The sequence below is a fragment of the Chiloscyllium plagiosum genome, unplaced genomic scaffold, assembly GCF_037043375.1.
Source record: "Chiloscyllium plagiosum isolate Xiang-an unplaced genomic scaffold, Cpla_swu_hap1 HiC_scaffold_13, whole genome shotgun sequence".
NCBI classification, from domain to species: domain Eukaryota; kingdom Metazoa; phylum Chordata; class Chondrichthyes; order Orectolobiformes; family Hemiscylliidae; genus Chiloscyllium; species Chiloscyllium plagiosum.
Genome location: NW_028270151.1, coordinates 30,972,587 through 30,998,703, shown reverse-complemented (window position 1 = coordinate 30,998,703; position 26,117 = coordinate 30,972,587). Strand labels below are relative to the sequence as shown.

At 38.6% G+C, this 26,117-nt stretch overlaps 1 protein-coding gene across 27 annotated transcripts in view; it reads right to left on the bottom strand.

The window, feature by feature from the left end:
• Nucleotides 1-26,117, bottom strand: part of dlg1b (discs large MAGUK scaffold protein 1b) — a 435,380-nt gene that overhangs the window by 144,044 nt on the left and 265,219 nt on the right. For all 27 annotated transcript variants that reach the window (XM_087993459.1, XM_043702479.2, XM_087993449.1 and 24 more), the window contains 4 exons: nt 21,727-21,780; nt 14,553-14,603; nt 7,873-7,997; nt 922-1,091 (listed from right to left, as the gene is read on the bottom strand). In XM_087993459.1, the coding sequence (XP_087849585.1) occupies nt 922-1,091; nt 7,873-7,997; nt 14,553-14,603; nt 21,727-21,780 (400 nt within the window). The remainder of the gene's footprint in view (nt 1-921; nt 1,092-7,872; nt 7,998-14,552; nt 14,604-21,726; nt 21,781-26,117) is intronic.

Genomic DNA, 26,117 nt, shown 5'->3' with positions numbered 1-26,117 from the left:
ATGATTTCTGGTATAGATTACCCATGACATAACTGAACCAAATGGTTTATTCCAGTTCCTGTGTCTTCATTCTAAACAGAGGAAAGGCTGAGGCACTTGGGGTTGTTTTCATTGGAGAAAAGAAGGTTTAGAGGTGACTTGATAGAGGTGTACAAGATGATTAGGGGTTTAGATAGGGTCGACAGTGAAAATCTTTTTCCACGTATGGAGTCAGCTATTACAAGGGGGCATAGCTTTAAATTAAGGGGGGGTAGGTATAGGACAGATGTTAGGGGTAGGTTCTTTACTCAGCGAGTCGTGAGTTCATGGAATGCCCTGCCAGTAGCAGTGGTGGACTCTCCCTCATTATGGGCATTTAAGCGAGCATTGGATAGGCATATGGAGGATAGTGGGCTAGTGTAGGTTAGGTGGGCTTGGATCGGCGCAACATCGAGGGCCGAAGGGCCTGTACTGCGCTGTATTCTTCTATGTTCTATACTCAGCAACATTCCACAGATATGTGTTTACCACAGTTTCAAAATTCAGATGTTATCTTATTGTGGACTTTAAGCATTTTAAATACCTGGACAATATCTTCCCTGACCTTTTGTGTCTCTAGACTCTTACCATAACAAAGTTTGAAGACGACATCAATTTGGTTACTGATCCCCACGCCTCTAAAACCTAGCTCTGCAGTCATTATACACAGCAATTCTTCACAGCCCAAAGTTCTGTATTGACTCACCACCTTCTTCATGGGTTTGTTACTGCGTCATTATGGCTATGCATCCTGTAAGCATTCGTGTGGCCACTTTATGGATGGGGGCAGGGGAAGAACAGTACCATATTTAGCTAATTTGCGATCAGCAATAATTTGTTAAACTAAAGGTGCAACTTGTGAGAAATATGAACACTTTTTTTTGCACTTGATGTACAACCCACCTTTTGGCCCTTTAATAAGTTTTATTTCTAAAATCTTTTCGGTGACCGGCTTCCTTCTCCGCACGTATAGTCTCACAATCGATCCAGCCTCTTTTAAAGCTTCTACTGCTTTACTGTGAGTTACTTCCCTTACATCCACATCGTTTACCCGAAGGATGCAGTCATTCACTCTAGAATAAAAAAAGATTTTACAGTAAAATCATCTTCAAACTGGTTAATGATATAGGTTTAGTTAAGAAATCAAAACAAAACTGCAAAAATAAAAAGACTTCAATGGCGGGGAGAATACATTTGCATGTCGGCATTGTGTTTTGATTTGCAATCTGTACATAATTTCAGTATTACATTGGCCGCCAACCTCCCATATTTGCTTTGCTATTTAATTCTTCCTTCTCCCATGCATCAATGTTGGGCATTTGTGCTTTAGAAATTGTATATTTCAGTGGTTCTCAACTTCTTTGGTCAAAGAGCCCCTTTGCAAATGGATTAATTACTACAAGCCCTCCATCTAAAATATGACATCAATTTGAAAGCACTGTGTGTCGTGAATTTAATGATGCTTTAAAGATGACAGATACTTACTGAGATATTAGTGACACCTCACAGCAGAGTTTGATTGTCCCTGGAGAGATATTTAACACTAAAACTCCTGAATTATTCTACTTAAAAGCCTATGGGCAGAATTTTCCCATTTTCAGTTCAAGTGTTTGTCAAGTGAAATTCATGATGCAAGATCCAATGTAGCTCACAGCAATTTTTCTCTCCCAATATTACACCCTTCAACTCATTAATTATGCAAGCAGGCTCTTTGACACTCCTTGTTCAATAGTGCGACAAGAGATGCAGATGTGCTTGCCACTGTGAGAATCTTCCAGCTTTCACATCACCGGTGTCATATTTAAAGCACAACTGTACTTCAGATCTGCAGGCAGGGAATTGTTCCTGTCAATATAGTGCCTTCATAATGAAGGACTGTTGCCCAAAATGTCGATGCTCCTGCTCCTCAGATGCTGCCTGACCTGCTGTGCTTTTCCAGCATCACACTCTTGACTCTAATCTCCAGCATCTGCAGTCCTCACTTTCACCTAATATAGCGCACCACCACTATCACTGGGGACAAGGCCCAGAAAGCAAAGCTTGCTCCCTGCTCTGCAACCAGAGACTTGCAGCCACTGCTGGACAGGGTTGTGAAGAGAGCAATGGGCCTTTTTACTGATGGCCAAAGGCAGCCAGGCTACCATGGACCCAGATAATAGCCCAGGTCAGCACTTTAACCCAGGTCAAAAGGAACACTCAGCAATAAAGGAAGGTGTCAAGTGATCTTTGCTCTACAGAGCTAAGTGTCACCACCTTTTCTCTACCACCTCAAATTCAAATGACCATCATGACTCACTAACTCTTCAAATGCACTCACCTTTCACCAAGGCTCATAGGCTACAACTCTCAAAATTGAATGGAAGATTCCCACTCAATTACTCTCACCCACCTCACTCTTCCTGCTCTCTGCATTTCCTACTCGGTCATTAGAGACACCTCACTGCCTCTGCTGAATCAACATTTAACAGTTCCTTAATCCATTTTCAGCACACCTCAATACCTTTCTTTCTCCTTACAGGGGAAATTGGCTCCCTCCCAGAATGGTATCTCCACAGCACCACAAATGATTTACCTGTAAACCCACAACCGTTTGCACTTGACCTGTGGGATTGACTGCGGTCTATTCCCAGTTTGCAAGGTTAGAGATCTCCATACTCTGGCATGACCTCGACTGACCACAGTCAATCTCACTGGAATCAGCTGAGCTGCTTTACTGGCTAAGTACCCCAGATTTAATGCAGACCCCTTTGATCCTGGATTTCATTTCAGTCTCAGTAGTTTCCCCAATTTTCTCACTATTGTCCTCGCCACACCAAGGACTGGAAAAGTCTACACACAGTTATGTATATTTCAAGGAAAAGTACAGAATGTAAATCTCTTGGATATAAAATTAGAAATAGAATTTCATTTACTTAATTCTGGTAAAGTGGTGGCTCTGCAGACCACTGGGAAATTAGGTGAATGATGGCTCGAGGCAGGCTTGACAGTTTTATGCCTCTCTTTGAGTGACAATGCACTAAAACAATATTCTGCAGACTCCTAATATTTCGGGCAGATATGTTTTTTTTTTCATCCTGCAGACCATTTCTCGGACAAGTCTGGAACAGGAATTTTACTACATTAACTGCAATGGTGGCCTACAGCTGACAATTCAAAGATAAATAAAATCAATAAGAATGCATTAATTTTATAAAACTGAAGTTTCATGGACCAAAACTGGTCTTGATCAGTAGTGAAAAGTCGGCCAAGAGCAACACTGAGCCAGGTTTACACCACACCCAATTTTCTGTCATATGAACACCGACTCAACCCATCAGAGTCCTTTTTTTTAAATAAACAGTGGTTCCAATAGACTCAATTGCTCAAACAATACATGAGCTTTTATTGATCTTCAAATGATGAGATCATTTGGGAGCATGCTCACCTCTAACACTAGCAGCTTATTTTTCATATTGATATATTTTCTTACGGTATCTTTAATTTTCAAATTTCATGAGCATTAACACTAAACACAGTTTTATACAGCTTACATAAAATTGTCAGTGATAATGTGACATTTAGTATTCGCGAAAGAACCTTAAACAGTAGAAAATATTTGGAAGTGCAAACAACTTAAGCAAATTGATGCTAATTTGTTTTCTCCTTGCTCATTACAAATTGACTCTTATCCACGGACAGTACATGGCAGAATGATAGATATAATAATCCTAATGCTTGCATGTGTCATTTGAGTTAATTTAGAGTAGTACTGAACTAACTGGGTTAAGATATGCCAGATATCATTCCAAGACACATTTTCTACAGAGATGAGGAAACATTATGACCATTTTATGCAATATATACTAGCTTTAAGTAGAAACCTTATAAATTTTATTAAAGTGATCACATATTATATCAACTGCAAATTTTCACATGCTAAGCTGCGAAACTAAGCCATAACCCAATGCTTTCTCAAGTGAAAGAGAAAATGTTAGAAAATAAATGTGGCCCAACTTTGCATAAAATTCAGTCAATCAATCAGCTCCCTTAAATTACCAACAATCAAACATATTAAATTAAATTACTCCAAATTTTGTGATGGGCACATCAGTACAATTTGTTCCAGACTTTGTCATAGATCCAACCAGGTAAGTAGTTCAGAGGGGTGGATGGTCTGACCAAAGAGCATACAGTCAAGTCAAAAAATATATTCATCTTTTACAGATCTGAATATTCTTTTATATCCCCTGAATTTTAAACATATCTACAATTAGATCACTCCTCAATCCCCTGAAAGCTGAATATAACCTGCTTTCAAAATTTAACTCACTAAGCTGCAATAGGATTCTGATAAATTCATGGTGCTCACTCTCCAAGGCTGATGAACGGTTTCCTCAGTGTGGGGAGGATTGAAAGGAGGGCTCCAGATGATATCTGAGCACATGTTCATATGGAGCCTGTGTAACACTGCCACTCCTTCCCTCATCCACAAACCACCTTTCAGGCATTTTGAGACAAAGATCGACATTCCCATTAGACCTTTGGATTTCCTGTTGTATCCACCCATTGGATTTTAACGATTTACATAGATGGACAATCAAATCTGTTTGCTCGTACGTAGTTCTTTGTTTCTCACCATTATGGAAGTAGTGTTATTTCCAGTAACCTTTCATATAAATATAAAACAATCTAAAACTGTTCTGTCTTGGTGCCTTTTAAGAGTCTACTCGCTCCACAATGTCTCCAAACATAACTGATCTGTCAAATAAGCAAAGCTGGGTTCTGATGCTCAGTCCCACTTAATATTTACCTCGAGAATGCACAGTATTTCCTTATGTCAACTTCAAGAGGGAAAGCTGCATTCTATTTCACAATGCCTCTACCCTTAGAATAAAAATAATTTCCCACAGGAAACACTCATCAACAGAATTGCAAATGAGGCACTCATTAAGTGTAGATAAGGCATGTTCCAAGTTACGATTAGGGTCAGATGTCAATTACAGCATATTTAAGAACCACTGGTTTTTGTTAATCGTGCACTCGTTTTAATGGAGTGATTTGGAAGTGGCTTATTTACCTCTTCCACCAGCCAATTTAGGGTCCTTTGGAAGTGTGGTAATGTGAGAGAGGAAAGATATAAGAGAGACCTAAGGGACAACTTTCTCACACAGAGGGTGGTACGTGTTTGGAATGAGCTGCCAGAGGAAGTGGTGGAATCATGTACAATGACAATATTTGAAAGACCATTTGAGTCCCCTCTGCTCCAGAGATGTATAGTAATATTTCTGTACAGATTGATTATAAAACAACCAATATTAAATACCAGTTTGATAATTATTAAATGTATAATTATTTAAATTGATTTGGTAATGAGTTATTTAAAAAGCTCACCAATTAAAAGCCTTTTGGCAGTAGTAGTGTCCTTACCTCTGGACTAGGAGACCCAAGTTCAAATCCCACCTGCTCCAGAGGTATGTTACAATATATCTGGCAAATTGAGTTTCAGAAAAGAACCAGTGGGCTGGGGTGCATGATTTCTCCCACAGAATCCATTTTGGTTCAATTCCCTCCCTTGCTTCCCAACTTTTTGAAAGACCTGCTTCTGTTTCCTACTATGTTCGATGAGCATCTTCTGATATCACACAATAAACCAAACAACAGTTTTATATGCACATAAGTGTTATATTCAGCACAAACACAACTTTATTTTGGATTGTGCACTAAAATAGGAAAACTACTGCTTTAAACAAGGTCAACAAAAAAATTTGCTGCACTTTTAGAAACAAGGTACTGGAACTCGCAGAGAATTGTGTTGTCACTGTTATTCTATCCAAGTGGTAGGGAAAGATATTGAGAGCCAATGGCACAGTGAGTGCATACCTTGGGCAAACTTCAACCGGAGAACAACAAATTCAGTTTTCAGTTAAGGATTGCTGAGTAGCCGGGCTTGATCAGCATGGCAACAACTCTGATTGGCTCCTGGTCAAATGAACAGCTTGTGTGTGAACAATATGAAGGCAGAAGGTAGCCAGACTGCAAGAGATAACATCTCTCACCATTTGTCATAAGCAGTTACCTCTAACTAGTGACTAAGAAACTGAACAATTAAAGTGTCAACCCATATCTTCAGCAAAGAACAAAAAGGAATTGGATCTGGACCTTGGAGATCAGAAAGACTTGGAAGCAGAAAAAGTGACAATTTATCAAATTGTGTGGACTGGTACTGTTGAATGGTGTTTCCCCAATATTTTTTCCTCCACCCATAATATCCATGTTTCTGTCTGCAATGCACGCATAAGGTTTAAGGAGATGATAGACTTTCAGGCAGTTAAATTGGAGAACTTTAAATGAAATCTTTTGCACTTGCTGACAATCCTAGGAGTAGTTGAGCTCAAATATAAGCACACTTTCCCAGCTGAATAGGTATAGTTTAGTAAGTTTGCAGATGACACCAAAATTGGAGGTGTAGTGGACAGTGAAGAAGGTTACCTCAGATTACAACTGGATCTTGATCAGATGGGCCAATGGGCTGAGAAGTGGCAGATGGAGTTTAATTTAGATAAATGTGAGGCGCTTTATTTTGGGAAAGCAAATCTTAGCAGGACTTAGACACTTAATGGTAAGGTCCTAGGGAGTGCTGCTGAACAAAGAGACCTTGGAGTGCAGGTTCATAGCTCCTTGAAAGTGGAGTCGCAGATAGATAGAATAGTGAAGGCGACGTTTGGTATGCTTTCCTTTATTGGTCAGAGTATTGAGTATAAGATTTGGGAGGTCATGTTGCGGCGGTACAGGACATTGGTTAGGCCACTGTTGGAATATTGCGTGCAATTCTGGTCTCCTTCCTATCAGAAAGATGTTGTAAAACTTGAAAGGGTTCAGAAAAGATTTACAAGGATATTGCCAGGGTTGAAGGATTTGAGCTATAGGGAAAGGTTGAATAGTCTTGGGCTGTTTTCCCTACAGCGTTGGAGGCTGAGGGGTGACCTTACAGAAATTTATAAAATCATGAGGGGCATGGATAGGATAAATAGACAAAGTGTTTCCCCTTGTGGGGGGAGTCCAGAACTAGAGAGCATGGGTTTAGGCTGAGGGGGGAAGGATATAAAAGTGACCTAAGAGGCAGTGTTTTTCACACAGAGGGTGGTGCGTATATGGAATGAGCTGCCAAAGGAAGTGGTGGAGGCTAGTACAATTGCAACATTTAAAAGGCATCTGGATGGGTATATGAATAGGAAGGGTTTGGAGGGATTTAGGCTGGGTGCTGGCAGGTGGGACTAGAGTGGGTGGGGAAATCTGGTCGGCATGGACAAGTTGGACTGAAGGGTCGGTTTCCGTGCTGTACATCTATGACTCTCTATTGTTGTGACATCAGATGATGCACAGTGTTTTGTTCTGCAGCCTTAATTTCATGTTGTCTTGAGGTCACAAAAAGAGCTTGTGGCCTGAGTTTAATTACCTGGAAGACTGCCAGTAAACACCCAAGACTCCTGAGGCTATCTTCAATTCTGTTGGCTGCTGTAGTTTAGACTTTTTGGCTGAGATGCACTTTATTACTGGGGTTTTGAACAGGCTTCCTTTTTTCCCCTTAAAATAACTTTTTAATTTTACATATTCCCTTTTTGGTGACTGCTTTAATCATTCATAAACTGTGCCATGCTTTTCTTCTATTAATTAACTCTAATAGCTGAATCGCAGTTTCTTTCATGAATAAAATCTGAAATGTTTTCTTCCCAGAATACAATTCTCAACAATAGCTTCTGAAAAGCTGGCAACATATTTTTATAAAACCCATTAACATAGCTTTTGTCGCAGAAGTAACTGAATCAATGTTTGTTTTACATAAGTAAATGGGAATGCATTAATGGTTGGACATACCGCAGTCTTCCATCCTGAGCAGCTGCACCTCCTGCAATGATTTTTGTAATGAATATACTGGGATCATCACCAATGTGCGGATTATCTGTACCACCTGCAATGCTGAAGCCGAGGCCAGAATTTCCCTAGTGTAAGTACATAAATAGAAAATCAGGCATAAAACTCTAATTGAAAGCACTGGAAGAAACAAGTAATTGTGAAAATGACTGTAGAAATCAGTGGAAGTTTCATTGTAAATATTGCTTCTGTTGGCAGGTTCATCTCCAGTAAGGTAAGCAGCAAAATATACAGTTTTATGGTTTAAAAATTGGGAATCAACAAAACATTAAAAGATAACAAACTCAACTAAAACAAACTAGAGTGAAATGTTTTGGAATACTAAGGTAGACAGTAGAGTGTGCATTAGGAACCTAAGACAGAGGAGTAGTAGGCCATTTGACTCTTTGTATCTGCTCTGCTATTCAACAAGATCATGCCTGTCTACTTGTGACCTCATCCCTCCCTCTCCTAAATGACCCCAAAATCCAGGATTCCATTGTTGTTAAAAACCTGTAACTCTGCTGCCAATAAATTCTATGACTCAGTCTTGAATGATTTCAGAAAAAAAAAAGAGAATTCCACATACTAACAATCCTTAAAGAGAAAAATCTCCTTGGCTCAGTTTTAAAAGGGAGACCTCTTAGTCACAGTCGCTGTCTCCTAGTGCTAGAGTTCCCCAACAAGAGGAAACATCCTCTTGATTTCTACACTATCAAGTCCGTTGAGGATCTTTTACATTTCAATAAGATCATCCCTCAGTCATTTAAATTCCAAATATGCACAAAACCAATGTGCAACTGTAAAAGATTAATTCACAGGATGAGGGCATCATAGTCCAGACCAACATTTATTACCCATCCTTAATTGTCCAGAGGGCAGTTAAATGTCAATCACATTGCTACATGTCTTTCATCTCAAAAAGTAGTTGAATGAACACTCTCTGAACTGGACATAGGTTTGCTCCCTGATCTAGAAGGTTCGTTTTCAGATGTTCCATCAACATACTAGGTAACATCATCAGTGAGCTTCCAGGTGAAGCACTGGTGGCATGGCCTGCTTTCTATTTGTGCGTTTAGGTATCCTTGGATTGGTGATGTTATTTCTTGTGATGACATTATTTCCTGTGCTTTTTCTCAGGGGGTGTACATGGGATCCAAGTCAACGTGTTTGTTGATAGAATTCCAGTTGGAATGCCATGCTTCTAGGAATTTTCCTGCGTGTCTCTGTTTGGCTTGTCCTAGGATGGATGTCCTTCCTCATCTGCATGTCAGGATAAGAGTGAGAGTGGGTCATGTCTTTTTGTGGCTAGTTACTGTTCATGTATCTTTGTGGCTAGTTTTCTGCCTGTTTGTCCAATGTAGTGTTTGTTATAGTTCTTGCAAGATAATTTGTAAATGACATTGGTTATGCTTATTGTCTGTAGCGGGTTTTTCAAACTCATTAGCTGCTGTTTTAGTGTGTTCGTGGATTTGTGGGCTACCATGATGCCAAGAGGTCAGAGTAATCTGGCAGTCATTTCCAAGATGTCTTTGATGTAGGGGAGAGTGGCTAGGGTTTCTGGACGTGTTTTGTCTGCTTGTTGGGGTTTGTTGCTGAGAAATCGGCAGATTATGTTAATTGGGTACCCATTCTTTTTGGATACACTGTATAGGTGATTTTTCTCTGCTCTGCGTAGTTCCTCTGTGCTGCAGTGTGCGCTGCAATTCTAGCTCAGTGAGCAAACCTACATCCAGAACCTCAACCTGAGCTAAAATCTGCTCAAAACATGCCAACTCTCTGAACTGCTTTACCATAATTATCATTTCGTTTGGAGACCGAAACTGCACATAAGACTTCAGATGTGGTCTCACCAAGTCTACAGCTGCAGTAAAATGTTTGTATTCTATTCTCCTTGATGCGTAGTTCAACATTCTATTTGCCTCCCTAATTAATTGTTGTATCTGCATGTAAACCTTTGTGATTCATGTGAGATTCACACTGCCCAGATCCCTCTACAGCAATCTCCTTTTATTTAGTAGAAGGTACGTTTAATTTCCTTGCCTAGATGGATAAGGTCACATTTTCCCACATTATATTCTACCTATCAGATTATCTACTGACATAATCCATCTATATCTCTTTGCAAACTTTACATCCTGTTGACAACAAACCTTCCTACCTTTCTTGACGTAATCAGCAATTTAAACTTGATCATTTATCCTTTAGTGCACGGTGGCTAAATTTACTGATACAGAATATTAAAAAAAAAAGTTGAGGTCAGCTGATATCCTGGTCTTAACCAGGCCATTAGAAAAGATACCAAGCAGATATCAGGTGCTTCCCAAAAAGAGAAAGTGAGAAGTATCAACATCACCCCCATGAAAAGAACTTGAATCAATTTGAGTACTGAATTGGCAAATGTTAGTCATGCCCACAACACAACGTTTTGAAGAGGTGAACTTTAGAATACTTAGCCTTAGTTAAGAAAAAAAAGTTCATTTTTGGCATCATTTTATACTGTATTTCGAAAGCAATTGTCCAATACAAATTGCTTTTCTATCCTGCACAAAAAAAATTCATGCTTTCTTCCCCAAACTGGCAAGCCATCACTTAAATTATGGTAAAAGTCCAAGGTGTCAATTTCTTCTGGATATGTGAATTTACTATATGTTATTTAAAATATTCCCATGCAACCCCTGACATTTTGCAACCAGGAACTACATATGTAGTCATGAACATGGGGACCACTTGTTCTACTTGTACATGCACACAGCAGTTAGTTGTGGATTTTTTTTCTTGAATTAGGTTATTAGTTTCTTTGTAGGTGGGCAAAGTGTAAGAGGAAGTCTCTGGCCCTTTGAGTGTGTTCCCACCTCTCAAGATCATGGATGTCCTTCACATCCATCACTCATTCCCAAAATGAGATTTTGATTCTCTTGATTCTCCTCGTACCCGAAATCCATACCGCCTTCACTAAAACAAGTTACTAAAACTCCAGAAATTCCTTTCCGCAAAATATCACTTGAAGCACCCATTGCACAGGAAATTTAATGAATGAAGCTTTCTTCCCTTGTAGAAACAGCAGCCAGTGCAAAATTAAAGGTCATTGCTGCATTTCATTCTATTACAACATTGAGCAGCTGTGAACAGATGTGACAAATATTAATCTAAACATTTGACGTAAAAGCTGTTAAATTGAAATATCAATGGCAATGCTTCTCTCCTGACCTAGGGATTAGGATTTGGTACTTTCACCATTGCAGGCTGGGTTTGATTCTAGAGCAGAGCAGGCAAGTTTATGGACATGTCTGATCTGCTACAGAATAGGCATTCAATAGTGGAGTAGGTTCAAGGAGCTGAACAGTCCACTCCTATTTTGTATGAGCTTATAAAATATTTAATTCAAATCAATGGGAGATGCGAATAAAAATATTTTATTCAAATCAATTTCTGTTTGGATCATCAAAAAGAGCTTGCAATTGCCTCAAAGTGAGGATAATAATTTTAATCTCAATATTGCATGGTTTTCTATTCAATGGTTATTTATCCACACAAAATCAAATATCTCCATCCATTTGTAAAATCCACACTATTTCAAGACTTAACATCAGATTCTGTTACTCATTAATTCTAATTACAATGCTCATATATTCAAGGGCTGAAATAAATTGTTTCAGCATCAACTTGTTCCTTATGTCCTGAAACCTTTACGAGACTGTCATTTTCAGTTTCTGTTACATGCAATAATAAATCCAAGTTGGGAGGGCAAGAATTTTCCTGTGATTTATTGTGAAGAGCAGACATTTCACCTGCTGTGAACATCAAGGTTTGCTACCAGCATAAATTAAGCAGACTTAGTAGTTTTCTTCTGCTATGTATACAGACTCAAATCTGCTCTCTGTTAGTTCACTCAAACACATGAATCATTTGATACTTTATAGACCATTAGCACATTTGCTTATACATCAGGGAAGGAATTATACAAGGAAAAATCAACAACAGCTTGTATTTATATGGTTCCTTTAATGTAATAAAATGTACCAAAATGCTCTACAGAAGTACTATAAAATAAAATTTGGCACTGAGCCACAAAAAGTGATAACAGGACAGATGACTAAAAAGCTTACACAAAGAGATTAGTTCTAAGTACTGCCCTAAAAGAAGGAAGGAGAGGTTAAGGTATTTAAAAAATGAGTGGCACAGCTATCTGGTGGGGGAACCAGAAAGGCTAGATTTAGAACACAATTTTCAGAGTTGTTGGACTAGAGGTGTTTACAGACATTACCAAGAAAAGGGCATGCAGGGATATGTCAACAAGGATGAGAATTTAAAACAAAATTCAACAAGTTGTTTAATCCTGAGCAAAGGCAGGTCATTTGAACACAAGGCGAATGGGATTTGGACTTGATGAGATTAAAGACATGAATGAGGGGAAAAGACTCAGCATATGGTAGAAAGAGTTAACTTTTCATTTAGAGTGACCATCATCCATTCTGACCTGTTGAATTTATCCAACAGTTTTTGTCTCATTTCAGATTTCTAGCATTCACAATATTTTGCTTGAGGTATTCAACAGATGAACAGCGGTAAGGATGAGTTCAAGTAATGCCACAGAAGTAAAAATAGGCCAACTGAAACAGATAATATTCTCTATTTTTCTTTGAATTATTCACCATTTATTCTTGCCCAGTACCACACCACTTCATCTGATGGCCAAGTATTCGACTTTCAATTTAGAGGAAGAACAGTGACAAACTGCTAACATCACTGGAGTAATAATCTCGAGTCTTGCACGCTAATGGTCTGGTGCCAGGGGTTAAAATTCCACCATTGCAACTCGTGGACTAATTACCTGCAATTAAATAATGATTCTGGACTCGAAAACTACTCCCAATAATGGTGACCACGAAGGAATTGTCACAATAACCTTTTTGATTCACTAACGTCCTTTAGGGAAGAAAATCTGCCAGCCTTATCTATTCTGGCCTAGATAGGATTCTAGATCCTTAACTGCCCTCTGAAGTAGCACTGTTAACTTGACCTTTGCTCCAAGAAAGTAACATTTAATCTACAGCTACACTAAATTTACAGCTCCCAACAGTTAAAGTGGATGGCTGATCTTTTTTTTAACAAAACTTAATTTACCAGTGTTCATCATGCTGGAAATCACCTGGCTTAGATTTTGCTCATGCTTCATACAAAGCTAAAAGCTTTAGTCTGCTTGACAATAATTTATCACAAACAGTTGTAAAGAACGTGTCTGGAATTGTAAACAAATCAGAGATCTGGATGCTGGTATACGCAAGAATAAACAGCTCCACACAACTGTAATTGTGAATGATGTCTATTCAAATAATCAAGTATTTAAGTAAAGTTCACAGACTATATCTGTAATACTTGTGAAATATTTCAAGCTAAAAGAAGTCATTCTTGTTTGGTGTGCACTATGAAACACATTTTATCAAATCTTTACTCAGATTCATTGAATTCCTTTTTTAATAACAAAAGATTATCCTGCTATCACAGTTGTGAGTTTCAACACAATTGAATTATTAAGCAGTAATTGAAAGAGATTATATACATTGTGTAGATTTGTATTTCTTTTATTCTAATAATATGGCATTCCTGTAAGCCTTTAAGCCAAAGTATGCCAGATGTCTAAAAATATAAAAAGTTGGTTTAAAAAAAAGATGAATATCAAATACTGACTTTTGATTTGAGTTTGCCTAAAATAGATCTTTGGAGAAAGATATTTAAAGGAACATTGACAGTACAATTGGCCAATTCAGCAGTTTTCTAAATCACGGTTCCTTTCTCCAAAAGTTTGAATCAAATGCTGCACACTAGAAGTGACTCTTGTGAAATAGGTTTTATGATTACAATGTGACTTTATGTCGTCAAACAAGGATGCATTTATGAATCAATGGCAATACAATTTGGCAATACAATTTCCAATTACTGATGAATGCTAATGTGGTAGCCAGTTAGAACTGGACCTCAAGACAAAAACATAATTTGAAGTTTTATACACTGGAGTTTACAATAATTTCAGCTTCTCTCAAAAAAGAAGTGAATATTACAAGAGATGGACTGGCATATCATGAGTGATAAATCTGATCAGGACTTTAGAACATCTTAAAAGGAAATTTGAACACTGGTTTCTCTCCTGGTAGCAACTATTCTGTGGGGATAAAAACAGAAGGAGCTGACTGAAGACAGGAACTTCATTAAATAATTATCACAGCTGTGTGGAATGCAGTTGGACAGCAGGTTACTGAGCAACCAACTGCAGAATAATTCAACCAATCTTCTGGCAATATTAATTATTAATACCCTTGTGCAAAGGTCACACAAAGAAAGCAGAGCATAATAACATTCTGCAAACATACTCTGTGGTTGACAAAAGCTGATCAAAAGTGAACTCAAGCCCGCAATAAAACTGTCACATTCACATGAATTGTGTGCAAGTGCCAGATCAATATTCCCACTGAATCTTGCCCTTGTTGGTGAATACAGGAGATGAAATTGGAAGGAAATGTTGGTATAAAATGCATTTTGATTCAGTGTAAAAACTTAGGTGGATTTCTTGAGAATACCTTGAACTTCAAAATTTACTCATGGCAGATATGAGTCATCAGTTTAAAAAAAAATCGGTATCTTACCCTCTCAAGTGTGATTTCTTCATATTCATAATCTGCATCTGTACCATTTACCTACAAAAGAACCAAGACATGTGAAATGTTAGCTAAGAAAAAATGAGTTACATTTGACAAACACTAAAAATTATTCATATTTCAGTTTTTGTTTCATGAAAGCTTTCAGATTGATTGGTCACAAGTGTGATAAAATTGCAATGATTACTTCTATGGCTGTGGATTCATGTTCACAGGAGACACATACACTTAAGTATTGGTAGTATTCATTTCCAATCATTTAACTTCATACTAAATGCAGTAGTTCATTGAAACCAATGATCAATATACACTGTTAGTTTCAACTTAAAAATGATTCTTTTTCTCAGCTTTTTTGATCTGCAAATGTGAATGAGTTACTCATGCCAAAAGATAACACTTATACCAGTGAAATGGAAGTCACAGCAAGTTTCACATTAAGGCAAGTACATCAGATTTTACAACACCAAAAAACAGCAAACTCGTGACAAATTGCAATGTAGTCCAATTACTTTTGATTTAAATGAGAAGGGGCTGACAATAAAAATACATTGAGCATTACCACACCAATGCACAGTAATTGTTAACTTACTCTTTTATGGTATTGTCCAAATACATTATTATTGGTGGCTATAATTATCATAGAAAAGAAATGGATTCTTACAGACAATACAATTGGTTAAGGGATAGCCCAGTATTAAAGTGGTTCATCAAACTGCAAGAGCTTGGAATCCAAGCGGTAGAAGAAAGATCAACAGGAAAAAAAAGGAGCAGAAATACAAATCACAAAAAATACTTCTTCAATGAAAAAGGAGGTAACTAAAATTAGACCAACAGGATTGTCATTTTAACTGACTGTGTTTTTTTTTTAGATTAGATTAGATTACATTACAGTGTGGAAACAGGCCCTTCAGCCCAACAAGTCCACACCGACCCGCCGAAGCGCAACCCACCCAGACCCCTACATTCACCTACCCTTACCGAACACTACGGGCAATTTAGTATGGCCAATTCACCTGACCTGCACATCTTTGGACTGTGGGAGGAAACCGGAGCACCCGGAGGAAACCCACGCAGGCACGGGGAGAATGTGCAAACTCCACACAGTCAGTCGCCTGAGGTGGGAATTGAACCCTGGTCTCTGGCGCTGTGAGGCAGCAGTGCTAACCACTGGAGCGAAACTTATTTTCAACTAATGACTATTTCTCCCTTAGTATATGGAAGTTTCCAATGTGTTAGATGGGAATGCTGCATCTGCATCTACCACATGGAAACAGCATGTCACTCAACTGTGTTTAGAAATAGGCTCACAATTTCACCAGGAGAAAGTGAGGACTGCAGATGCTGGATCAGAGTCAAAAGGTGTGGTGCTGGAAAAGCACAGCCAGTCAGGCAGCATCCGAGGAGCAGGAGCGTCGACGTTTCCTGATGAAGAGCTTATGCTCAAAATGTTGACTCTTCTGCTCCTCAGATGTTGCCTGACCAACTGTGCTTTTCCAGCACCACACGTTTTGGCTCATAATTTCACCAGTTTATGGTAAAATAATAAATTGGATTCTTGCCTGGTGAAGGGGTTTTAAATATAAATAAACAGTTGTACAGCAGTTCCAATTTCTGCTAGAATTACTTATCGCAGATTGTGCAGGAATTCTCTCTCACCATCATATCTGGCATTTCTTCTCCAACCATTTTGGAACATGACAACTCTAGGAAATTATGGGAACATACACCTGTTTCTCAATGTTTCATAATACAGGATTTTAAAGCTATGCAACGTCAATTTGTAAACAAACCTAACTTTTCATTAGCTGGATAACTGCACTGACATGAAGTTAAAACACCCTGACAACTACGTGTATCTATTGAATCAATGGAGCTGCACTGTATTTAGTATTTCACTAAACTGGCTCCAGTGAGAATTACACAGCCACTTTAAAGGGGTCCTTTCACATCTGAATTATTCAGCAGTACAAATTAACAATAGAATTTGGAAAGAACTTGGCCTCAGCTAATGGCAACTGACCCAAAACCCCAGTGCTGAACACACTCGAGTCATTCAGAAAAGATGGGAAGAGCCTCGTTTCAGGATTCAACTTGATAGTTTCTGTATGGTGCACTGAATGCAGTAAAACTTATCACAAAACACTTGTTCACTTCACTATTGGTTGGCAGCAGTCCACTCCAAGAATCAAAATTTCTAGTCAATGCATTTTTTGATTTACAAAGTACACTTGATTGATAGTTGAAATTGTCGAGGTGAAAGTGAGGGCTGCAGATGCCGGAGATCAGAGCTGAAAATGTGTTGCTGGAAAACCACAGCAGGTCAGGCAGCATCCAAGGAACAGGAGAATCGATGTTTCGGGCATAAGCCATTCCTGAAGAAGGGCTTATGCCCAAAACGTCGATTCTCCTGTTCCTTGGATGCTGCCTGACCTGCTGCGCTTTTCCAGCAACACATTTTCAACTCTGATAGTTGAATTGTCATGATCAAGTATCAATTAATCTTTGTAAGCATTCTCAACATTGCAAATATATCACTGAAAATGAGATTCCTTTACACTCTGGAGATGAAATGATTCAAAAGACTGTAAAAAAATGTACATTTACATAGGTCTCCAGGTAGCAATGGTGTTTGCTACAATCTGAGGTCTGAAGTAGCAGGGAAAATAAGGATGCAAGTTTCACTGAGACTTTGAAGAAAAAAGATAAACTGAATGTAGTAGTTTTATATTCCTCGCCTCATAACGAGATACACAACCAGAAACAGATTTATCTTGTCTCTCAGTAAGGTGAAATACTTTAAACAAGTAATAGGAAGCAAATTAACTTCTTTACTGGAACAGAAAAAGGGGTGAACCAAATAATGGCCAGTGATGGCATTGTGGTAATGGCACTGGACTAGTAACCCAGAGCCCCAGATAAAAGCAGAGGGGATATGTGTTTGAATCCAACCTTAGCAGATGGTGAAAATTAAAGTGGGGGAAAAACAAGTGCAATTAAAAGAATGCCAATTGGACACCATATGTTTGAATCTTAACTGACCTCTGAAATGGCTGAGCAACCCACTCACTTCCATAGCAATTCGGGATGGGGAATAAATGAAGACCTAACTGGTGATGTCCACATGAGTAATTAAAACAATCACACTATTTAAAGATGCACTTATAGATGAAAACTCTTGATAAGGGAAATAATAATAATGGGCCAGATTTTACTGTGGAAATAATGGAAAAGCTGTCATTGTCATCATTCTTAAATTTTAAATTGTAAGAAACCGCTGGCAACCACACACGCACAGTTAAAAGCGGTGTTCTGATTTGCTTAGATTGTCTAAAAGCTTTTGCTGTTACCTTGAGCTTGCCTAGAGGTCAGACATCAAAAACTAGCTGGATGCACACCAATAAAAACCTACTAGAAATATTCTGGGCGTGTCCACTGCAGTATAGGTAAATTTATAATAAGTTATAATTTAAATAACCAAGGTCTTCTCCCCAGGGTGGGGGAGTCCAAAACAACGTGGCATAGATTTAAGGTGGGGGTGGGGGGGGATTTAAAAGGGACCCGAGGGGCAACATTTTCACACAGAGGGTGGTGTGTGTACAGAACGAGCTGTCAGAGGAAGTGGTGGAGGCTGGTACAATTATGACATTTAAAAGACACTTGCACACGTACATAGTTAGAAAGGGTTTAGAGGAATACAGAGTTGATAAAGCACAACAGGTCAGGCAGCACCTAAGGAGCAGGAGAATCAACGTTTTGGGCATAAGCCCTTCATCAGGAATGTGGTGGGGGGTTGGGAAGAACAGGGATGGCAGAGAGAGAGAGACAGGAGAGACAGAGAGAGAGAGACAGACAGACAGACAGACAGAGAGAGACCAGGGGTGATGGAGAGGGTGAAGTGGGGCCGGGGGCAGAGGGCAGCCGAGAGAGAGGAGAAAAGCAAAAAAGTGCTCAAATAGGGAAAGCAATGTAATGTTGAGGGGTTTGAATTATTTGCCCATTAGTTTAGAGCAGCCAGGAGTAAAATTATTTGTTCATTACTATGCTGGGTAGAATCTGGAGGACAGCTCAATAGGGGTAATATATAATAATCCAAAATATTGTCCTTTTTTTGGATTGATGCATTGCTGACAAGGTAAGCATTCATTGCTTCTTCTAATTGCCTTGAGAAGTTATTATCAACTTACCATGTGGGCAAGCATCTGGGCATCTTACTGAAATTTACAATTACAAGGCTGTTCCTGAACCTAGTCTTAACTACCTTTACAGCATTTGAGCGATTTCCTCACAATGGTCAAATGCTACAACCCAGGCAGTTGTACAACAAAAACGTGATTCTTCAGACTGATTATTAATTTTGCTGTTTAGAATGAAATGAGAATTCAAAAAGACTAAGCATTTTCTTTAGGGGTAAGACATCCAAAATCATATCTTCAAGCTTTCACAGAATGAATCCAGTATAGCACTGCCCAGGCCCAGTAAAATGGGGTGCATGGTAATAAAAACAAAACAAGCAGATGCTGGAAGTCAAGTTTAAAAAATGAAAATCCTAGAGAAACCAAGCAGTTTCAGTATAATCTGTGGAGAGAAAAATAAAGTTAACGTTTCAAAACCAATTGTCTGAAAACCCAAAGAAGCAAGGAAATAAATCAATAAGCAGGATTTCAAGATAGTAATCTCAATATTTTTCCCAGTACCACAAGCTAACAAGATCAGGAACAGAAGAACAGGATGAATGTGTGGCTGAAGGGATGAAATGGGAGAGAGGGATTTAGCTCTTGAAGCATTTGGACCAACATTAGGTAAGATAGGATCTGCCGAAACTGAACAGGTTGTTCCCCAGCAGCACTGGGGTTGATACCTTTGCAAGACTAGCTCTCACTAATGCTGTAGAGGACAGGCAGGGGTACAGGAGCCTGAGCAGGAAGACATATGAGGAAAACAAAGATGGAAATGAGAAATGAAAAGTAAGCAGCAAAAAATGAAAGGCAGAGGAAACAAATCCTATCTGCAAATAGAGCTGTAGTATGAAAGACACGTAAAAAAGACAAGTCAAAAGATACCATGTCTGAATGCACATAGCATTCCCCAAAAAAGCAGACTAATTAACAGAATGGTAGAGTATTATTTAAGTGGTGATAGATTAGGAAACGTTAAGGTAAGAAGAGGCTTGGGTATCATTTTATTCTTACAAAACTCATTCGTGGGACGTGGACATCACCGGTGAGGCCAGCATTTCTTTCCCAATCCTAGGTACCATTGAGAAGGGGGTGGTGACTTGCTTTCTTGAACTGCTGCTTTATCCTGGGTATGATGTCAAGCTGCTCAAAAAGTGGTATTGGAGCTTCACTCATCCAGGCAAGTGGCGGAGTATTCCATCACATTCCTGACTTGTGCCGTGTACATGGTGAACAGGTTTTGGGAAGTCGGGTAGTGAGTTAATCACTGAGATTCCTAGCCTCTGACCTACAATTTATATTCAAGGTTTGTGAGAAGATTTGTAGCTCGGGTGCTCGTTGTATGGCCACAATTTATATGGCTAGTTTTGTCCAGATTCTGGTCAATGGTCACCTGCAGGACATTGATATTAGGGATTCAGTGATGTTAATGCAATTGAATACCATCATCATGTATGCCAATTACTGAAAGGACTTAGAGTCTAGAAAAGTGAGAGAGAGTATAAATAGGAGGGTGGGGGTGGGGGAAGATAGCTGGGAAGGCCGATAGGTTGATGCAGGTGGGTGGGGGGAGGTGATGGTGATAGGTTGGAGGGGAGGGTGGAGTAGATAGATGGGAAGGAAGATGGAGGTAGGAAAGCTCAAGAGGGCGGTGCCAAGTTGGAGGGTTGGGTCTAGGATAAGGAGGGGGAGGGAAACAAGGAAACTGGCAAAATTGAACTTGATGCCATGTGATTCGAGCCATTTCAGACTTAGATAAGCTAAGATATTACTTCACTTTGAGGGTAGTGAACCTGTGTAATTCTACCACAGAAGGCTGAGGATGCCAAGTTACTGGATATATTTAAGAAACAACAGATTTCTGGAGGCTAAAGACATCAAGGAGTATTGGGAAATAACAGGAGAGAAAGAAGATTAGCTGCAATCTTATTGAGTGGCAGACTGGAACGGTGGGCTCAAAATATCAATTCTGTTTCTCTCTCCATGAAGGCTGCAAGACTTGCTGAGTTTCTCCAGCATTATGGGCGGCACGGTGGCAAAGTGGTTAGCACTGCTACCTCACAGCACCAGAGTCCCAGGTTCAATTCCCACCTCAGGAGACTGTGTGTGGAGTTTGCACATTCTCCCAGTGTCTGCGTGGGTTTCCTCCGGGTGCTCCGGTTTCCTCCCACAGTCCAAAAACGTGCAGGTTAAGTGAATTGGCCATGCTAAATTGCCCGTAGTGTTAGGTGAAGGGGTAAATGTAGGGGAATGGGTCGGTGTGGACTTGTTGGGCCGAAGGGCCTGTTTCCACACTAAGTAATCTAATTTTGCGTTTATGAAAGAAATATTCTAATTATATTCCAGTGTCTCAAAGAATTGATACTGAAACAGAATTTTCCCAAAATAATCTGCTTTACAACTGCAACACGCTCCAAGGAATCTACCAACCAAAAAGATGAAGACAATGAAATTTATCATTTCTTCTACTGAAAGCCTGCCAAGAAAAAACTGCTCGCAGGCGATTATTCTTACTTAGTATCTTTTCTGAATACTTAATGTAACACACAAGTTGCTTTTAATTGAGCAAGAACAATCAATGCAACTTTTCATTTTGAGGATACGTTTCATTGCGAATAAAATCTTGGGTGGCTGGAGACAGATATAGCTTAACAACTTTGAGAAGCGCAATTTAAAAAAAAATTCTCCATCTGTAAATTAGATTAACAAGGAATTGAACTTAAATGTCAAAGCTATAGACTGTCAGCTATCAAAGTCACCATTTTGCAATCAACCTGCTTCACAAATTAAGCTAGTAATTGACTATGTGGGTCAGACATGGATTTCAATCATATGCCTGAGAGTTGTCATCTACATGGAAGGCCAATGCAGAAGCATCGAGCTTATATTTGAAAACATCTGCTCGGCTCTGAGCTGATGAATGCCTTTGCATTTTTCAACTCCTGTTTTTAATAGTTTTACACATGAAAAGCAAAACTGAAACTTACATACGGCTGAGATTCCAAACTATCTGTATTCACCACAACTGGAGGTGGATTCGCCTTGAAAGAAAAGAAAATGAGGAAGGAACAGTTAAAACATGTTAAGAAATGCAATAAATAAACTATTTCAAGTGTAACACCTGAAATTCAATACTGCGTCGGCATCAACTATTGTCTCCTACTCAAAAGTGCCCAAAATAAATAGGAATAGTAAACAATCCTGTCATTCCTGACTGGGAGATTATTTAATGGCGCATCAAGTTATATAAATTTCTTCATGCAAATCTCCAGCTTTTCTGCTAGAGTCTGAACTAAATTCTATTCAAAAGAACCCAACATTTGGTGTGGTCAGGATTGAGTTTAAAAACACAAAATTACAACACAAATTGGTTTTGGTCCATTTTTTGGCTCAATTAGCCCATATCAGTATTTACTCTCCATGTGAGCAAATAATTCTGATCACATTCCCCAACTCTGTTCTCGTATTCCTTCACATCCATTCCTTCATTCATCTATCTAATTTAACCTTGAATATCAACCGTTTCTACTTCATCTTGGTCATAAATTCAAAATCCTCACATCTGAAAAATAAATCTTCTCTTATCCCATTCTGTCATATATTTAACTTATGGACTTTCGTTCATGATCCTTAAGATTGGAAATAACCTGCTTCTATTAACTATACCCCATCCTTTTCACGATCATACTGTCCAATGATCAGCATTATTTAAACAAAAACACAACTTTTTACATGTCATCCATTTTGTATGTCCCAATACCTGGCAGAATCTGCACTGCTCCCTCTCCAGTCTCAATGCCCTTCCTACACTGTGGAGCTCTATCCTAATAGCAGAAAGGTCAAGGTTGTTTTTCTTCTCAGACTCATCATGACCTCTTGACTTCAAGGTCTTAAACATGCTGAAGTCTAAAGCTTTATTCATTTCTTCCCCTCCCCCAAAATGGCCTTATCAACTGTACTCACAAAACCCCAACTCTTTCATAGAACAAGTTATAATTATGCTTGTGCTAACAAATACATGCTACCTTATTGAACTCCATTCAGTCTTTTCAGCAACTTTAAGATTATTTTGCAGTTTCCTTAAGTTTTCCAAAAAAACTTAGGTTTTGTTAACATCTGAATATTTTAACAATGCTCCTCCTAGATCTATATTCAAATCATCTAACAGAATTGGCCCCAGAACTGAATTCAGAGGAAAACCAGTTTGCAATTCCTCTGATAAACTGTGTTAATGAGTATATTTAAATATTAATACTTTTTGAGAATTTGTGTTTAATAGAGAGCAGACAATAGGTCTTTTGCATTGAAAAGATTCCTGCACTTTCTTTTGTTCAAAAAAAAGTCCCAAAATGCCCCAAGGTCTTTTAAAACACACTGCTGGGAAGTCACATAGCTTAAGCTAATTGCTTGGACTTTTTTTAACTGAAAATTACATACTTTGATTTGTGTCTTTGTATTGGCAATCGTTTGGATTTTAGTTGCAATGCAGCCTTCCCAGCGAGAGAAGCTACACAGGTATTCCTTTAACTTTTAGAGAATCCCAGTGTGAAACCTGATAAACTTGTGCAAATGATCTCTACAAAACAAATCTCTGAATTCTCGACATCTCCTGAGTGAATGATATTTAAAGGCCTGAGTAACAATTGCCTGTGGTTAATGACACCTGTCACCTGTACCAGAATGCTGATTGAAAGCCATCTTGAACCTTTCATAACCTATCCTTTCTTCATTCAGGCGCTGACAAAAAATTAATTAATGTTTTTTTCAAAATTAATACCTGCAGAGAAGCGTTTTGATTTTTTTCCCCCTTTATTGGACTCATGAGAGAGAGCTGGCATTATTTATAAGGATAATGTTTATACTTTGGGAGCTTTTGTGGCAGCGTTATGCCCCTTCTTCTGAACCAAGAGACCTGGGTTCAAGTCCCATCTGTTCCAGCAAAATGTTGCAACATCTCTGATCAGCATAATTAGGAAATACCAACATCGATGTGTTTGGGCTTTTGTGATACCATGGTAGTGTTCTTACCTTTAAGCCAGAAGGCCAGGATTCAATTCTTATCTCATGCTGAAGTGTGTAATAACACATCTGAATTGTATGATTAATAATATCTAACATTTATACCTTCACATTTCAAATTCTGTTAATCAGTTTTAAATCTATAATCTGAGTCTGGTTTTCACAATAAATCAGTAATTTTGTTCTTTACTAAAGCAACCTGGTTGATGGATCGCTTTGTTCTAAATTAAATAGAATGTATATTATTGATATGACCAATTACAGAGAAAAACATTTATATTGTGATGTGTGGAGTCGGACAAGAGATAGAGAATGTAATTCTCTATTGTTAACAACAAACTTTCCCAATTGTCCCAACAACTTATTTGTCTCTTCAATCAAGTTTATCATGCACTCCCTAATTCCTTGCCCCTTAGTCTTATCTAAGAAACTATGAAGTCTTACAGATCTGCCATCAATCCAACTGGGTTTGAAATGGATTCAAGCAGAATCTCTCAAGGGAAATACCGAGTGGGTATATAAAGTGCTTTCGCAGACGGATGGATGTTGAGAAAACAGCAAATTTCAAAACCTGCCTGCCCCCTCAACTTAAGAATATTGTGAAACATGCAAGAGGGGAGTGGATTCAGTACTAACAGAAACTCCTTGGAGTGAGACAACCTTGTTGAAAAATTCAATATAAATAATTCACCCAAAGACCCTTTTGAAGATGTAACGAATGTATTTTCATTTATCTGTTCATTCATATTGAGAAATTGGAATTTTTTGGGCATGAATAATTCAGTTAAAACTTCTTTGTTCCACCAATCTGAGCCAAATATAATTAATATTTATAACCAATGCATTGACTACTTAGAATACTAAAAGAAAAGTTGCTTCAACAAAGATCCCCTTCCATGAATCTGGGATAAAAAAAAGTAGACAAATAAAAAGAGCTCTGGATGCTCCTTTGACAGTGGTACTTACAGAAATCAAATTTTGCAAAATATTTTTTGAAAAATCAATATCATTTAACCAGCTAACAACAAACAATAAAACACTAACTCAGTACAGTGGCTGTGGTTTGCACTGCTATCTCATCGCACCAGGGACCTGGGTTTGATTCTCCCCTTGGGTGACTGTGTGGAGTTTGCACGTTCTTTCCGTGCCTGCTTGTGTTTCTTCCAGGTTGTCTGGTTTCCCCCCATAGTGTGAAGATGTGCAGGTTGGGTGAATTGGTCATACTAAATTGCCACATAGTGACAAGAGATGTGCGGACTGGCGAGATTAGCCAAAATAAATGCCTTGTCTGGGTGGGATGCTCTTGAGAGGGTTGGTGTAGACTCAGTGACCTCTATCTGCACTGTAAAGATTCTATGATAAATCTAGAAATTGTGTCAATCCAAATAGCAAAATAGAACATTCAGTCTTTGAGAGTTGTGTCAAATTGGCTTTTGAGGTCAAAACTGACACCGCCTCCATGAACAAGAAAGCAATCAAACAGTAAGGGAGTAAAATGGAAATGGCCAAGTAAGCTTGGTTTCATGGTTACTTACATTAGAAATTACCCACTTTTCTTGATGGTGTAATATATTTAAATATATTTATTTTTTGTGTGGCTATTCATTTTTGCTCAAGAAAATGAACATGTTAAAGATGTAATACTTCCAGGCTTAAATGTCAAGAAAATGTAAGCAATTTTTTTTTAAAAAATGGTCCTCTACTTATTCTAGGAGGCAGGTGTCACTGCGTTAGGAATGCCTGATATGAATTTCAATCATGATATCCAAGATTTTGTCCTCCGGGAAAATATTAGTCTGCCATACAGAGCCCAGTTTAAATCTTGGTTCTTATTAATTGCATATCTGTCAGCTTCTGGTACCTAATAAATCTATATGTCTGGATGTAGATTCTATCCACTAATAAAGTAACAGGACAAAGAAACCTGCAGGCTCATTAAATTCAAACAAAGCAACGAGCAAATTCAAAACATAAGTCCAAATAGACTGAACTAATCATGGAGTCACCAAGATATACAACACAGAAAAAACTCTGAGGCCCATCATGTTTTTCAGTCCTTGGCCCCCTAGCCATGTATGCCTTGTCAACACAAGTGCACATCTAAATAAATACGCTTTAAATATTGAGGGTTTCTGTCTCTACTACCCTTACAAGCAGAGTTCTAGATTCCTACCACCCTCTGGGTGAAAGTCATTTTCCTTATATCACCTCTAAAGCTCCTGCCCTTACCTTAAATCTATATCATCTGGTAATTGATTCCTCCACCAAGGGGAAAGATTCCTTCCTGACTATGCCCCTCAATGTTATACATCTCAATTATGGCCCCCCTCAGTCTCCTCTGCTCCAATGAAATCAATTC